Consider the following 18,699-nt stretch of genomic DNA (forward strand, 5'->3'; position numbering starts at 1 on the left):
TTTCCAAGCACAGGGAGTAGCTTTAAAAAAAACTTAGTGCAGTTAAAACTAGGTTCATTTTGTGTACATGTGTGTTTCATTTATGAATAGTCTTTTTGAAATATAAATAATGCAATTCTAATCTTGCTGTAGTAAAGTGCTACAGTTTATTCTCTCCTGTTTTACAAAGTTTGGTAAAAAAAATACTGTAGTCCTTCATTTTTATACATGCATCATTTTTGTCTTGTGTTTAATGTTCATCTAAGCAAATCATGGTATTTGAAATTACATTAATTTTCAAAATGAAAATGTATATTTTTTCTGTTTTGAATTTTGATTTTGTAGTTAATGGGTTAGAAAAAATTAAATGTATTTCATAACATATTTTTTTGTTGTGAGAAGCAAAATTTCCAGTTGTTTTAACAGCTTAGGTTTTCTCTTAATTAACTCTACTGTAATGTGATCTTAAGGTCATTTATGAATAGTGATTTGTATATAACTTATCAGATGTTCCTCTTTTAGTACCTGCCTAGAATAATTAATAATATTTATGTAATTAGAATATTATGTATTAGCATACATATAGATTTTTCATATTCTTAGCTGTTTATGCACAAATGTTATGAAGTTGTTACAGAAGATCAAAATAAATATGATGATATTTGTGGGTGTCTAAATTATAAGCTTTAAAATACATAATTCATCAATATTAAAAAAATATTTATGTATATATATTTTCTTTATTGTGATAAGTATATGAACAAAGTACCTTAATTATTTGCATAATTAATCAAACTTGGGTTTAACCTAGTTAATGTATTGCTTAAATATTTTACTTTATGTAATTTGTAGTGGAAGTGCTCACTGTTTATAGTTATTGAAGTAATTTTTAGTAATATTTATCTGTTTTGAAACTGTTGCTATATGTTAAAGTACTTGCAATGACCGTGAATCACAATGTTTGATAGAAATCAAATACCCACCATCAATATCAAAATCTGGTTTTCAGCATTATAAGCTTTCTGACTTATCACTATGCAACTCAAGTTTATACCAGGGCTATCTTTTAACTGGCTAATTATTTACTATTCTGTCAAAGTTCCTAAAAGTTACCAGTTTCAAAGGAAAAATTTCTAAGAATGCTTAAGTGTTTAATCATCTTAAGTTTGAGCCACAAAAACATTTTTAATTCCATTATAATTAACAAACAGACTTTTAATATGTAATCAAAAACTGAAAACATTAGAACCATGTAAGCTACAAGTTTTGTTTCATGTATTTTTCAAAAATGTTCCTTTTTTTCAGGTTTTCTAATTCATTTATTAAACTGTTAGACATGAAACATTGCCGTGATGTTTTTGGTTGTAAGTTTGTTAAATTAATTGTTTATTTGGAATAGGATTGCTGACTGTTGTACTTAAGAGATAAAATGTGTCTATACTTCACTATTGATTATTGTTGAAGTGTTTACTTCATTTTGGGGCCATCCATGTGACCAAACCAGACAATGGGAGGGTCAAAAAGTAGCCTAAATCGTGTGATGTCCCTTATGGCTGGTCCCTTAGAAACATTTCTACTTCAAAATTTTCAAGAATTGGCAACCCAAAATAGGAGCTGTTTACCAGCATTTGAGCTGAAAATACATAAAAAGAAATATGTATGTTGCAACATGCAATTATTCGAAGAAAGCAGTTACAAGAAAACCTTTTACTTTAAAGAAGTTAAAATTAATTAAGGCCTGTGTAATATCAACTTATTATCGTTTATATGTTTTTGTTGTTGATGGAATAAAAACCTTCTACAGGAAACAGTTTTATTTGAATTTTACGACTTTGCAGGAAGTGGTATTAGCTTCGGAAAAATTCTTCAGCGATTTCCAGAAAAGGATTGGGAAGACACGCCATTTATAGATGGAATAGAATTAGTAAGTTCTTTGTTTGTGTGGCACAATATATTGTGAATGTAAGTACATTTAGAACTGATAAATTTAAATGCTTATTTATGAGCAGTGATTACAATGATTAGTGTCATGTAAACCAGTTAATTAATCAAAGTTAGTGTTTCTGATTATTACTATTTCAAATTATTCTAATAGTTGATTAATTGAAATAGCACTTAAATTATCATGAAAGTAAACATATAATTTAAAATAGTATTTCTGATCTCTGCTGTTTTTGGTTATTTTAACAATCAATCAGGCAAAATTATAATGAAACCAATTTTCCCAAATGTAATCATTTAAAGAAAACTGGGGTTTTTGATTAATACCATTTTTGATTATTTTAATTACCCAAGCAATCAAAATATTTTTGCTGAAGATACAGCTCTGCCTAAATTTAGTCTTATAAGCTCCTAGGGATTTTGCCTCCTTCATATTGAACTCTTAACTCTAGGCAAAATAACTGTCTAGAAGCATCAACTGTCAATTTTTTTTTCTTCATCTTGAAATGCAAACTAGAGGAAATACAACGTTTTGGCAGCACTTCTAACATTTTATTTTCATTAGCTTATATGTGTGTTTTCCATGCTTTATAGAATATTCTATTAACCCTTTCACTGTGGGTCAAAAGCCGTGTCATCGCATTTGTTGGCTTGCATTCAAAATTTTATAGAACTACTATTTTATGAATTTCTGTCAATAAGTTTGGAATAAAATTGTAGACTAAAATTTAAATTTTAATATCATATATGAGTTAATTTCTTAATTTGAAAATAAATATTAAAAGAACACATCTAAATATAGAGTGAGTCATGTGGTAGGTTGAATGTAGCTCTGTTTGAAATGAGATATCTGTGATGTCAGAATACCAAGTATATAGTTTCATACAAATTAGTAACTCAAATTACTAATATTGACAAGCTAGAATATAAAATAAGAACCTCATATCTTTTCATTTTGCTGAGATGTGGCTTATGTACTGAATCAAACACAGTGGCCCCATTCAACTCTTTCCATTTTATGAAACGGTCCCTTACTTACTCTTACTACAGTATAACCAATCAACAGTTTAGAATGGCCCCCGAGTGATTTTCTCAGCCATTTTAATTTTTGAAAAGGCTATCATGTTATTTTGAGCCAAGGTTTTAATGAGGCAAGATGTGTCTTTAGTTTGCTCAAAGTTTCGTATTCTTTTAAATCTAGATACATCTTAGATACGACACTAAATTACAGTGGCATTCTATGATATCAGTGTAGCTATTTTTTGGTTATTCAAGTGTGTGTGTGTGTATATGAAACCTAAAAAAAATTTGATATCCTCTATATGCAAAATTTTAAGTGGCTTAGCAACCAACATTCGGCAGAAACCAAGTACAAAGGTCACAGTGAGAAGAGATAATTGTTTGTTGTACTTCTTGATTTATTGTTTTATATTTTAAGAAAAATAAATTTTTTAATTAGTTTTAAATAGTAATAATCTATGTAGATAAATATAATGTATACTAATTTAAATGTCACTTTATATTATAAAATAATACTCCACTGAAACACAGTCAAGACAGGGAAGACTAAAGGTTAATTTTATATTAATTGATATGTAACATTAGTACACATGCACCTCATTAATTCAAGTTATTTAATGTTAGCTAGCTTTGACTAGAAGGCCAATATAATAAAAAATAATATATATATATATATATGTAAATATATAACGTTATGAGACTTAAGCTACTTAGACTAAACATTTGTGTTTTTATGTTATAATATGTGGTCATTCTAGCACAGAAGAAAGCATAATCTATATTTATTTCCTAAATTTTTTTATGATGGTTACAAGGTTGGTCAAGTAACAAACCTTGACAGTTAGAGTATAGAAAATAACATAAATAATGTATTCTTACTGAAAACAAACATTTGAAATGTATTTTGAAGGCTTTAGAGATTATGCAAATAATATATGAGATTTTCACGATGAAGAATAGTTTATTAATTATAGCATGAAATCATCTTGCACTCAGACTAGTAATGAAAAATACTCTATTTTCATAAAGAAATTGTTATAAAAATATTAAAAAATCTGATTTTTTGCATACAAAATACTTGTAATATTGACTAAAAGTATATCACATTTTATGAAGATACACATGCTGTATCAAAAGTTAGAGTACAAACACTTAACAAGTGCAAATGGGTAGATGAACTTGTATTTTACACAGAGCCTGTAGTGGAAGGGTTAAATAATTACTGTACATTTATGTCAACATGTGTGTGTTCATGTCCACAAACTAACAGAAACCTGGTAGCACCAGTTAACGTCACTTGTCTGTGTATAAACTGTAATTACATGTGCGTGTAACAGGGACATAAATTCTAGTATTTAACAGGTACCTTGAATGGATCAGTCTTTATGGATAATTTAGTATTATGTCAAGATAGTTGTTATTTGTACTGTGGAAACATTTTTATTTATAGTTCAGAGAAACTAAGTGTCATGAAGAACAGAAGCTTGTTCACATTAGTTGATTGGACATGCTATAAACCCTTGACATTGATGAATGTTAAGTCTTTGCACAATAAGCATAATACCAAGAACATTTCAGGCAGTATCAGTTGCACATTTGCATTCTGGGAAATGTAACTTAGATTTTTTTCTTATTGACAAAAATGTTTGACTTTCAAAATTTTTTTAAATGAAAAATGTTGGAGATTAGAATAATAGTATTAAGATTGGCCATATGTTAATAATTGTTTTATCTGAATCCTTAATATATCAGACCTTTACAACCAACACCATAAAAAAATACTAATTTTGCTTAATGTCAGAATTAGTAACCTTTTTATGTTTTTTAAAGTGTTTAGACATTAATTTTTAAAAAATATTGCCGTAAACTGCTCGTGTTTTCACATAAATACTTGTATAATTTTATTGAATTAATTGAAAATAAATTGTTAAAGATAAGTTAATTATCAAAACAGTAATAAGATTTTCATAAGTGTTTTCTGCAAAAGAGCATTATTATGTATACCTAGGTATAATATTGTGGTAGTAAAGTTTACGATACTGTTAAAATTAATCATGCTAAATTTTAAGTTTTTAGTATTGGGCTTAAGTTAAAACCTCACACTGAGAAGTCGCTTTGGCACACAACTTTTGATGTACATTGACAGATTAGTAGTTTTGAAATAATAGGTGAATTTTATTTTTAACAAAAAATATGACAAAGTAAATGTTTTTATACAACTTACCCATTAAGACAGTACTTGTGAAAATTATTTTAATAAAAAATTTCAACTTTAATTTGTTTTTTGTAAGAGTACAACACGTTCATGTACCACTGCATATTTGAATTTAATTCCATGGATTTTTCCTGCTGATTGACAACTGAGTGGTATAAAATATATCTGTCTGCTAATGAATAGCTATGTAAACTTATAAGGAGGCAACATTTATTGTGAATAGCTCTAATGGTTATATGTACTGAAGGAAAATATTTTTATGCCTCATGACATTTATTTCATTGGTTTCATGAAGATTGTGCATCAGCACACTTGTGCTATGTTTTGTGTTGATTTACTGTATGGTTTGTTGACATTAGCATAATCAAAAACAATAAATTGGTCGGTTTTTATAAACACAAGTAAAAGTCATGTGAAACTAGCGAAACCACAGCCAAGGGAACAGGCTTGGAGAAATCACCAAGTTTGTAGGCTTGTGATGCAATAAAACAATTCAACAGACCAAACTGTAGGGGAGGGTGATTGTATGCACCATGCCCACCACCTAAAATGAAGGACGGGATGTATACCACCCATTCCCCCAGGATCTATGCCCATGGTTCTAAGAAATGATTTTCTTTAGTGTATTTGATTTATTTATAGTTTAAACAAGAGAAATCAAACAAGCCTTGCTCTTTACAAGTTGATTAGTATACATTTTATGTTGTGTTGAATTTATCAATAAATACTGCAGTATAAAAAAAACATATTTTACTATATAAAACACATCTTTGTAGCTTTCACTCTAGCTTTTGACTAAAGCTAACATTTTTCAGTAAATATCGTGATTTGAAAGGTATTACACAGAACAGATAATCTTATTATTTAAATTATTCTTTCACATTTTAAAAGATTCTAACTTAAAGTATTATTTCTGTCAGCTTAAAATTATTTTGATATTTTAAATTTATTCTTGTATACTTTATTTTTGTTAAATATAAGAGTAATTTAAATATTTAAGAAAATTCATCATGTGCACTTTAGTTCTGTCAGCCACAAGGATGGAGTCTATCAACTGCTCGCCAACAACCCACCTTTTTTGTTTCTGTTTTAACCGACATCGATGCCAACCGTCATTACTGTGCATGTCTCTCCTTCAACGAACCTGTGGCCATAACTCCCAGCAAGCCACCAGACGAAGAAGGAGAAGAAGAAAGCTTAGAATCTTCAAGTGTTCAACATCATTCCATAATGTATGCTCCAAAGTGTTTGGTTCTTGTCTCCAGCTTAGATTATTTTGCTACCTTCAAGGTGTGTTGAAATCCATTTTTTATTTTCAGGCATAAAGTATTAGTTATGTAAAATGACCTTTCTGTGTTTTTTTTTTTTAATGAAACATCCAAAAATAATTCTTCAAAGCTAACCACATACATTCAGATTAATAAAGTCATTATTTGTTTGGTCTTTAAGAGTCAATAGCACTTGTTTCCATCATGCTAGTTTTTCAGATGTATAATATTTTAATAAGACTTTTGAAACATATCTGCTATTTACTGAATTACCTTGTAGATGTGAAATAAGATTACTGAATTAAAAATCTTGATAAATATTCCAGAATTGTCTCGGAATAATCTACAGTGTGTATATAGAAAACATGGCTGTTCAGATCGAGACTCTCATAGGAAATATTTTAGGTTGTGTTCAAGTCCCTCCTCCAGGTATGTGGTCTGGTAATTTGGTATGTATTGTACATGAAGACTTGTATGTGTCCAATGATAATTGTATGTTTTTCAGAAACCAGTATGTTTTTGTATATATTTAATACTGATTAGTGACTTTTATATACTTCATTGGTGTTTAATTTTGTGTTGCCTCCTTTGTTTAAACTTTGCTGTGAACCAGTATTTTGAGCATGTAGGTACATATGAAAATGACTTGTTGTGCAAATAAGTAAAAGGAGTGAAGTGGTATTACAAACATTCTCAGAGTCGTATGGCTATAAGTTATATTGTGATATGATATGTGATGACAGTTATCACTTGGTAGTAATATTTTATGATCATATTTTTACTAAGCCAGTTGTGGCCTAGTGGTCAGCATGCCAGATGAGAAAATAAAAAGTGAGAAAAATAATGTAACCACATGCTGTGACATCGAAAGAAGACTTCTTCGCTAACATAAATCACAACCTGTTCTGCTTATGATTGGTGCATATTTAGTGTTGCTCCAAAACTGGAGTACATTTTATCTTTAGGGTAATGCGCACTGATTCTTATCTTTTTACAGTCATTTACAATCACTTTTTCTTTAAAGAGCATGTGTTAAACCATTTGTTACTTTCTCCTAGTTGTTATCTGAGACCAATGGTTTGTAATTTGTCATCAAAGTTGAATTTTTTTTTAAATCTCTTGTCAATATGAATACATGAAGAATATAGCATAATGGTGAAATAATTTGCATCCAGTTTTTTAAGGTTTAAAATATTGTAATTCATTTCAAAAATGAACTATTCAAAAAAATGATTTATATATTGTATTTAACCTAATGATTATTTCATGTGCTATAGTGTGTTGGTTGACCCAGATTTGTTATGGTCCCATTTCATGGTCATTCCTGTACAGCAGTTTCTGGCTGTTTGGTATGTCCACAGTGTAGAGGAATGTAGTGACTAACTAGTATCAGATATTTGTGAGATGAAATGAATTTTACGATATTGAATAATTAGGGGTGTTTACAGACTTACAGTAATAAATTTTACATTTATAGTAATCAAACTGGGTTGCATTTATTGATTAAGCCCAACTCGAAATTATGTAAAAAAGTATTGTACCATAACAGGCCACCTGAGTTGAGTCTAGTGTTTGAAGGCACAGGAAATTTCAGCTTTATATTTCATATGCTGTTAAAATTAGCTGTTTGTCATGTTTCCTTGTTATTTACTATTTCATCAAGGTATTTCTATACATATTTCATGAATTTTTTTCCCTAAGAAAATCATAACCATTAGATTTAAGAAGAAATTGTTTATTACATTGTTCAGTTTTCCTGCTCAGATAGCACTATTTTAACACTATAATTACTTTCTGGGAGAGAATACCCCTTAAACAACCTAAGAAGACTCATTCTTGTGTCATGTACCTTTGGTGTTGCTATTTGAAAGCTTCCTATCACATGCAGAATGGCCTGCTCTCAGGAAACTTAATTTTGTTACTTCATTCTGTACACTTTTAGCTACAGGGGTGTAATAGTAGTAAGAGGCAGTCCTATTAACTGGCTAAGAGTAGTTGTCAAGATAATGGATGCTATTGAGTGGTGGTTCCCTGTTTAGCCAGGCAAAACTAAACTGGGGATGGCTGTATCTGAACTTCAAGATTTTTGACATGACCATTAATCCAGTATGTTGTATGAGGGCTGGTCAGATTGAAAATACCATTAGTGTTGCTAAATTACGAGGCATTATAATGGCTCGCATATGGTTACAGAACTCGGAATGTAAGTATAAAAAAATTAAACTTAATAACTCAGTTGTGTTCGATACTTAAAATTTGTATGATAAACTGAAATCACAAACATTTAACAATATTATGTAAAATATTAACAATCTTTTTAAATTAACGATAAAGAAACTAAATGTGAGTAAGTTGAATGGTATTGGCTTACCTCCTTGTTTTGTTTCTTTTGTTTTAAACTGTTCATTTGTTCATGGTTTAATGTAGGATAACTCGTACATGTACAGCTTAAGGTGACTTTGTGATTTTTTTGGAGTGTTGTTGTGTATATAACTTCAATTACATTGGATTTTTAAACAGAAATTTTGAAGGTATTTCTTTACATTCCTAGGTATGTATGTATGTATGTATGTGTGTGTGTGTGTGTGTGTGTGTGTGTATATATAATATATATATATGCCAGCTTTTATTTATAAATATGTTTTCTCTCTGAATATCATTAGGTGACTCTTAAAAGAGATGGTTTAGTGTTGTATTGAATAAATACTTCTTTGTTTTGTGTATTATTGTAAATTGTAATAACCGTATTATTTCAATTAATTTTCAGGTGGGCCTCAAGTACGATTTTCAATAGGAGCAGGTGACAGACAAGCATTGCAACCTCCACTTAGCTCTACCTTGCCTGTTACACACACCACTGTTTACCAGCTTTTTGAAGAATTAGGTATATATACATTTGTCAATAAAAACATTTAAGTATATTGATGTTTATATTGATAGAGCAATTAAATTCCTGGATCACAATAATTTAGATAATATACTGTTAAACTCTAATTTTGTTGTTAATTGAGAATTCAAGCATGATACAAGTTGATTTTCATCATGTGCAATTTGTATCTCAGAAATGCTTACTCACTTCTTTACATAACAGAGGTACTACCTCATGTTGTTGCTGAGATTTTTGTGCATGTCGAAAGCTTTGAATGAAACTTCTACTCTGACGTGTATTAACATGGACTGCATAAGCATATGATGCAATTGCTACCAGATTATATTACTCCATCAATATGTTGGAAAGTGATACATTACCCATGTGCAGTATTCCATGTGACAAGCACTAGCATTTGAACAAAGACATTATTTTTCATAGTATTGTTTTGTTCAGGCATATTTTTTTCTGAGGACATAATGAAACTTTTGTACTTAATATTTTAAACTTTCATTACCATTTGTTGCTGTCTTTCAATAATTTTTTTCATTATGAGAAATATAGCAAATTTTAAATATTTCATCTAGAACTTTGATTCAAATTATTTTCAGTTTGGGTTTAATTTCTAATCAAATATATAATCTTAGGACATTGCAATACAAGTTATTTGAAAATATTTCTCATTGTTTTAAACCAGTGCATGTTGGTTTTTTTAAATGCTCTTAAAGTTCTTCATGACTCCAATGACCTCAGGCTATGCACTGTTGACCAATCACACCAATTTTTATTTTAACGAAATCAGATGGTTTCATGGATCACCTGAATTACAAATTCATGTTTACATGCATCTGACATCTACTGAAGTTCTGCACCTCCTCAACAGGGTAATCTTCTACTGAAATGGTCAGTGGAGGCACTCTGATGGTCTGTGATCTTACCACCATTATACACCAGAATCCAGGATTCCCATCAAAGATCAGGCAATCTCACCTTCATTTTTCATGAGTTGTATTACATAGGTATGTTTATGAGGGCTGGCTATAGCAGGTCTCAGAGGCAAGTTGTTTCTTGGCTTACCCATCAGATCCAGTCCATGGAACATGGGCTGTCTCACTTTGTACTCCTGTGGACTTCCCTGCAGACAACTGTGTTACACAGGTGCTTTCTAAGAGTTTTTTTCTATCTTTGAACTCACTGTCTCACTAGATTAGTATTCTGTGGACAAATTCCTCAACCCCATTGTGGGATTTAATCTGCTCTTTTTTTAATTTCTACTAAGATATGGGATTGGCAGCTTTAATTTTCTCTTAGTTCAAAATGGATGGATATCTCACTGTGATGTTTGTACTGCTCTGGATTTTGGGTGACTAGAATTGATGTTTCAGATGCTATCTTTACATCCCAGTTTGTTTGTCTAACTTTTGTTTCCTTCAATTAATTCACAGTGGTCAATATTTTATTCAAATACCTTTTTTTTAGATTGTCTATGTCCCTGATTGGTTTCCTTAGAGTATGGTAGGATTTTGAAAAGAAGTTGCATCATTTAAGTCATACTTATTCCAGCTATTGTGGCAAACACTGTTGTAGTCTCTCTTCTACTTTGATAGTAGAGTTGTTTTGGGTTTCTAGTTCAGCTCTTCAATTTTTTGAAGCCTTTTTCATTTCTCTGTGGGGAAGATTTGGCCTTTTCCTTTACAGCTTTGAGACATAAAGCTTTTTATTCCAAGGCTCTTGTGCCTTCCTATTTTTTGTGTAAGACAATGCATATTCTCAGATGCACCCATGTGCATCTTCTTCAGTGGCCTCTGGCTGATTGGTGTTGTATATTCAGAGAATCACTGTCTTATCATATGTCTCTCTCCACCTTTTGCTATCATACTTGTTCATTTATCCCTGTGCAATCCTCTACACTCCTTATTCAGATTTAGATCTGTTTGGAGTCCTTCAGTGTCTCATTAAAAAGTCTGAGGGCTAATTACACACTAACATTTGGATTTATATGCCTATGGGGAGCACAGTACATATTACATTGGGTAGTAATGCATCTGTTTTAGACACATGCTCCACTTTTGGAGGGATGGTCTTTTTATTAAAGTTCTGAAGAAGTTGGTGTTCAAATAATTTGCCATTATCTTTTGTCTTGTCTATCTGGCCTTCTCATTCTGTTTCATTCAGAAACCTTCTGTTATTTATTCTATCCATTTACAGGGAGGCACTTTCTCTTGGTACTCCTGTTTTCCTAGTTCTGCACTTTCTTTTTTGGGTCCATAACCCCCATTTTTCATTATTTACTTATATCTTGGAAGTTTTGACTCTGTTGGTGGGCATAATAACTGTCTTGTCCAAACCAGATCCTTCTCATAGAGCCTTTAAATCTTCTGTTGTTTTCAGTGGATTTGCTTCTGCTTTGGGGCAGCCCTTCCATTATTGCCTTTTGAACTTCCCTAAACATCTAACTTATTCTGTTTTGTTCTCTAGTTATAGAGTTACCAGCTCTGGCACAAATGCTGTGAGTCCAGATTGGTTCACTCCATTTCTATTTCCGTTCTTCTCTTTAGCTTCCTTCCTATTATCCTATTACAAGTTATAGGACATTTTTGTACTTGATCTTCCATCATTTCCTAGACATTCTCTGGCTCTTATGGAGCTTTTCACAATATTTTTAACTTTATCCATTTTTTCTCATTTGATTTCTTTTTATGACTCTGTTTAGTTCTCAGGGCTCTCGCATCTCGTCTGTTCAAGTCCTTGGCTACATGCTTCATATCCTATGTTTCTACTAGGGCATACTTTCTTATCACTTGTGAGAGCTGTTGCTTTGTCATTTTACCTCAAGATAGACTCATGTTATGTTCTGATCACTCCTTCCTCCCCATAACTTGGACTGCTTGCGAGGTGATTGGATGTTTCCTCCAACCAGTCTCCATTACGTGTATTCATAGTATGGTCATTCTGACCCTGTTCATCTCCTTTATCTTATACAGGCAGTATGTTATCTGAAACATGCTGCTTTCTCTCAAGACAGTCTGTGCCATGATATTCCTCTTTCTCTAATAATTTATCTTCTTCCACTTTGACTGATTGGATTATACCTGTTATCTGACTAGTTTATTCTTGTATGTGTGAGACACTTTTTATCTTTTTCATGTTCCCTCCCATTGCTTTTTTTTTTTTTTGGTCTCTAGCCATTGATTTTCCTTGGATAAGATACTGCAGGTGGGTATGTGGATGACTCCCAATGCTGTTATCACACATTACTTGCACCACATTGCACTTACATTTTTCTCCTGTTTTTTCTCCCTTTGATTTCCATTCTCCAGTGTGTACATAAAAGAGTTGTTCCTTTTTTTACCTTGAAGTTCTCAATCACCTTACTATTCATGTGTGTCCTTATTGTGGAGGTGATAGAACCCACCACGTGACTGATGTTAACTCTCAGAGGATACTTCTTTCTCCAACAATCTGCATCTAGCACTGGAGGGGGGACCAGAAAGTGTTAAGACTCTGTTTACTTCTTGCTGTTAAAGTCAGATTTTCTGGAAGGTTGTCTTTGCAGTATATCTATATAAGTACATATATTACTTTCAAGCTGTATCTGAAGGAAAAACAAAACAAAAAGAGAATACTAGGTGTGAATGTTCTGATGACATGTTCTGCTGTTTCTGTAGCCTATTACACAGTCTATCAGTGTGAAACTTTGTGCAGATAATATACATTTATACACATCTTTCTGGTCATTTTCACACGTGAATTTCACCCAATTTTCTTTCAGTGGAGAATCAGTAGAACCTTTGTTTCCAAAGTCCCAAGCTGCTGGAGATGTTGATATTTAGAGTAAATTGTATAAGATCAAGTAGATGTATTCTTCAATGGAACAGAGGAATGGGGTATTTATCTGGAAGTGTAATACAGGCCAGCCTTTATGTTCAGAATAGGACTGTTCCTGGTGCTTTGCTAGATGTGTTTTTGTTTGCTTGGAATGGAGATCTGAGATGATTCCTTCCTGAACCTGACTGGTTTAGTAAGCGTTTTACATATATATATATATATCCACTATTGTACTGCTTATCTTTTGGACCTTGCCTACATACACATGTGCTTTGCCAACTGCCAGAAATAGTTTACCAAACTGAGCTATCATCCATACCACCACCTGTGTGACACTTTAGACCATGCAGAAGGTTCTTTCCACAGTACCTTTTGGTATACCTTCTTTATTGGATAAAGAGTATATATTCTCTGTATGAGAAGGATACGGTCTTCCAGTAAGTGATACCCCACTAGACTACCAGTGGGTGACATGATCTGTAGATTTTTGTTTTCTGATACCATGATTTTAGAAATGAGTTAATATTTTTATTTGTATCATCTTTACACCATTTTAACTGTTTGGGATTTCTAGTGATTTGTTGTGGAGAGAAGTGAGTAGAGTCTCTGAGGTTAACAATTTTGTTGCTTGAAAACATATATTTCAGATAGGTAGATGTCTTAGTGCAACCTTTCACCTTACCTCTCCACTTCTGTTGTTTTTCTTTTGCTTTTTTAAGAAAAGGCCTTTATTTAGGTGCTATTGTTCATCAGGATTACTGCACATGGAGGATGTGTTACCCTTTTCTTGGTGGAGTGTTACAGTTTGGTGATTATGTCACAGGTTGTTCGGTCCATATTAATATGTGTAGGGTGTGAGTTTACTTACAAATTTTTAGTATGTTGAGAAATCCTCTTTGCTGTCGTGCGAGGTAATGGCTCTTTGTTGTGCAGAGAAATGAGTATCTATCTGAAATATATTTTCAGTTTGGAAAATGTTAACATTGGAACAATGATATATATAGTGAACAAGGAATTTTATTATACACTATTTTGAATTAATTTATTATGGGTAATATGATTTAACTTCTGTAAATAAAACTTGTTGTCAAAGAAAGTAAAACAAGAATTGTTTCAATATTTGTAGATGGTAAGAATGTATTATTTTTAATTGAAAATTTGATAAATTATTGTATTCACCTATTGGCACACAGTGAAAGGTTATAGTGACAGTCTTTGTGTCATTAATAGTTATGATAAAACATTATAGGTATCTACAATGTTGTTACGCTTTGTTGTGCCACAATGACAGAGCACAAGATACTCTTTGAGTCTAGAAGCTATACAAGGTTAACTGAAGCCTGCCATGCACTAACTTCACTCATGTATCCATTTAAATACAGGTAATGTTAGATAGAAGTAGGAAGTATTTTTATTAGTTTTTAGGATTCAGTGAACTTAAGGTGTTCCAATGTTATATTCTAGCCTGTATATAAAAAAAAAAAAAAAAATATGTAGTTTCGAAAAAGAATCACCTTCAGTACAAAAAACATCGTTGAATGAGATTATCCCATTACCAAATTAAAGCTAAAATATTTGTAGAATTAGTAAACATAAAATTTAATTTTCATGTTGCTAACACTACCAATGAAGATTATTTCTGGCCTTGTGCAATCAGTTCTGTACTCATAAGTTAATGTTTAGTTTATTTCCATCACTGATATGGCAGATGAGAAAATATAAAATATGATGTTTTCTCTGGCATCAGATGTGTAAATTAATAAACTTTGAATATGATAGACAACCACTATTCACTATCATCACTTTAGTTGATGTTTAATTATTTATTTAACCTTGTTTTATTTTTCAATTACTGGGATTCCAGCTCATTTTACATATTTTTCAGTGCATCCAGTGTAATTCTGAGTTAAAAGACAAAGATTTTTCAAATTTGTACATGTTTTGTTTTGTGCAGTTTACTCAAGTAACTTTAAATAGAAATTTTGTTTAATGGAAAAACTTTTAAATCTGACTCTCTTTGCCACTTCTTTTCCACTACAGTTTGTTCATGTTATTGTGTTTTCTTATTTCAGTTTTTATAATGTAGATAGGCATTGCTGTTTGTAAAGATATAGACTTTTTTTTGTTGAATTAGTGAATTGTTTATCTTGTTTTTGATACGTTTGGCAGCTATGTAATTCAAGATGGGTTGAAAACATTTTTGAGCCTAGTTATTATCACTAGGTTTGATTCTTATTGATTGAAAGTTTATGACATTATTTTGATATGGTTGAATCACAGATAAGTATATGACTATTGTGATATGTATATATTTGTCTTGTTTGTTTAAAGTAATTTTTAATAAAAGGCAAGTTAAAACTTTGTCAGTGGATTTTGAGTGTAAGGTAACTCGTTTGATAAGAAAAAAATGACTGAAGGGAAGAAAACAAAGGACTGTTATGAATGAGGTTTGGTTAGACTGGTTTAATGTTGCACCTGGATATCTCAGGACTCTGCTTATTTTTATTATCGTCAGCAATATTTATTATATGACCAATAAATCGTTTAAATATGCTGTTGATATTAAGGTTTTGGGTGTTGCTGGATCTGATGAAGATGTTTTTGCTTTACAAGAAGATTTAGATCATTTATTGATGTACCATTCGTATTTGTTTATGATTAAAATACATTTGTTCACCAGGTTGGTATCTTTGTTGCTTGCAATACATTTGGTTATGAGAAATAAAAACTAATTAATAGTGTAAATATTTTAAAGTGATGGTATGTTATTTTGTGTCTAAATGCTTTATGTTATTCTGGAGCTGCAGAAGTAGTAATCTAACAAAAGAAGATGAAAGGATTTCAAAACAAGATAATAAAATTAATATATTTTTATATTTCCTAGCCATGTGTACATCCCACTTCTACCAGCTGCTTTAGTTGAAGTACTTAGCACACCAACACCTTTCATTATGGGTGTTCATTCATCTGTCAAAGGAGAAATTGTAGACTTGGTAAGTTGGAAATTTCTTTTTCTGTTTATTGTGTTGGATATGTTCTACCTAAGTGAATAATTAGATTTCAGTCAACAACTGCAGAATTTTGTCATATATATGTGTATATATATATAGTGGGACCATTATGACTTTTTTTTTTTTAATGATGGTGAACTTCAAAATTTAAAAGTTTCTAGCTGTGGTCAATTGTTATGAATCTACAAGAATGGCATTCAATTAACTTCAGCAGGCTATAAAACACTATTGTTTAAACATGATTCATTGTGACTTCTGGTTAACTTCAAAGGAAGTATGAACAAAAGTGTCTTGAAACTTTACTGTTGAATTATTATCAAGGAAATTAAAAAATAGTCATGAATCCTCTTCATGCATAACTGTGAATTTCAGTGTTGACTATTGAAATATTATTTATTATAGTATTTTAAGTAGACATGTACACTGTTAAATCTGTATCATTATATATTGGTCACTGTATGATATATGATACAATATCAAATGATTTGAACATGCAAACAACCTTTGAGGAAATCAGTTTATTGCATTTGATGAGTGTATTAGTATTTGGAAAGCTAAATTTTTTAAATTCTGAGTACATTGAATAGCATACCAGTTTTATTGGTTTCTGATAACAATTTGAGGAACGACATTTGAATGTGAATGTGGGATGCTGGTGGGAGATTGCACTTTAATGGCCATTGTTGTGAAGGGTACATGCAGCAAACAGTCATGGCCAAGGATCAAGCACACCAACCATGTTGGCAGACAATTACACAAGTTATCTATGGAAATGCTGGTACAGATGGATATATGTATTGTGAGGTCTGCAGTACGAAGGTCATGATATATATGCATATCATGGAGCAAAATGTAGTGATGTATCAGTGCGTCAGCTATTTGTCAGAACAGTAGTTTTAAACGGAATTTGATATTCATTTAGGCACTTGTGTTTTTTATCATACTTCAGAATCAAATTATTTATAACAGGTACAAGTTATGATTCCATACTACCCATATCACTTTGGTAATAAATATTTCATTCACTGTACAAAAATAATTCTCCCAATATTTAAAAAAAATAAAAAAAGAGTTCTATACAATTTCAATTTCAGAAAAAAAAATGAATGTCATCTGTAATTCACAGCTACATCAAGAACTCAGTTTACTTTCTAGATGTTTTACAAAATGCATAATTTACTGGTTAGACAATAACCATCATTTTTTATTTTCTTTGAAATAACTTTCATTGATTTGAATGTATTTAGTAAGGTTGAAAATAAGCCATTTCTCATCATTAGAAAAGACACCATAGTTTGTTTACTTTGTGAATATCAGTGAATTATGTTCATAGTTTAAATTAAAATCTTTAAAGGGAGAAATAATTGAATTTGCAGTAGCTTGGCTGAAATGTTGACCATGTAATTGTTTTTGTATCAAATAGTTTTAATGATTTTTCTTTTATAGATTTTATCATTTTGTAATTGTATTTATTTGTTATAGTCTTCTTTAGACAATAATATTAATGTATGTAGTTCGCCTCATGAGTAAAATATATTTTTTTGGCTATTCATTTTGCAAAATATTAAATGTTTGTGTGTATTTTCAGTTAGATGTATTAGTTGTGGACCTTGATGGTGGGTCCATAATTGTGCCTGAATGTATTACAGTGCCAATATTACCAGAACCTCTACATTCTCAGCTGTATACTCAGTTGTGTATGGTATGTATTCTGATAGAAAGTTGAAATTTGCCTCAATGATACCTTAAAATATTTTTTATGATTGGTAGTAGGAATGGACTGATAGTTTTTAACTATTTTAATTATGAGTTGTTTAAACAGTGGCATCTTGTGATGCACAATTTTCATGTTAAAGTAACATCTCTTGATGAAGTAATAAAGGTTGTATTATTATGGAAAAGGTTATTATAATTGTATTTCCTGAGAAAGTGATAGTTAGCTGTAACATTAAAGTCAGATCTCCTGGTGTAGTGATGAAGATTATAATGTGCCATGACATATGGGGTATTAATATTGATAAAATTATATGTCATGATACAAAAAGAAAGATGTTAATAGTGTGGGTAGTAGTATTGTTGAAGTAACGTCACAATGCAATAAAGGCTGCAATGATAAGCATATATCTTATTGCATAAGGATAGTTATATTTAAGTGACATCTTATGATGCAGAAATAACAAGTGGTATCTAATGATAACTGATGATACTCATGATTTATAAGGATAAATCATGATAAATGAAACTTAAAGCAACCACAATTAAGAGTCTAGTTTAAGTACAATTTTAAAATAGTTAATGAAGGTTGTAATCTATATATAAAAAGCAAGCTAATAATTTCAGAAAAAGTTTTAATAAGGACATTGTACAGATGACATTTTAGAATTATATTTAGTAAATTTATATTTTTATATTCATTTATGTGTTAGTCTCTTTAACATTCACAGGAGTTTTTCATGTCAAAAACTTGGTCATTTTGTAATCACTTTTATCTCTATTAATACTGTTTGTTAAGTGCTATGAAGTTCTTTATGTTTGATTTAGCAACTGAAATCATATTCGATACCAGTA

At 31.0% G+C, this 18,699-nt stretch overlaps 1 protein-coding gene across 1 annotated transcript in view; it reads left to right on the forward strand.

Moving 5' to 3' along the window:
* The window catches only part of LOC143256547 (myotubularin-related protein 13-like), a 112,446-nt gene that overhangs the window by 25,682 nt on the left and 68,065 nt on the right, over positions 1-18,699 (forward strand). The window contains 7 exon segments of the mRNA XM_076513904.1: positions 1,818-1,903; positions 6,179-6,445; positions 6,750-6,852; positions 9,191-9,307; positions 14,370-14,502; positions 16,005-16,113; positions 17,720-17,833. Of these exon segments, the coding sequence (XP_076370019.1) occupies positions 1,818-1,903; positions 6,179-6,445; positions 6,750-6,852; positions 9,191-9,307; positions 14,370-14,502; positions 16,005-16,113; positions 17,720-17,833 (929 nt within the window).

The sequence above is a fragment of the Tachypleus tridentatus genome, chromosome 7 (genome assembly GCF_004210375.1).
Source record: "Tachypleus tridentatus isolate NWPU-2018 chromosome 7, ASM421037v1, whole genome shotgun sequence".
Classification (NCBI taxonomy): domain Eukaryota; kingdom Metazoa; phylum Arthropoda; class Merostomata; order Xiphosura; family Limulidae; genus Tachypleus; species Tachypleus tridentatus.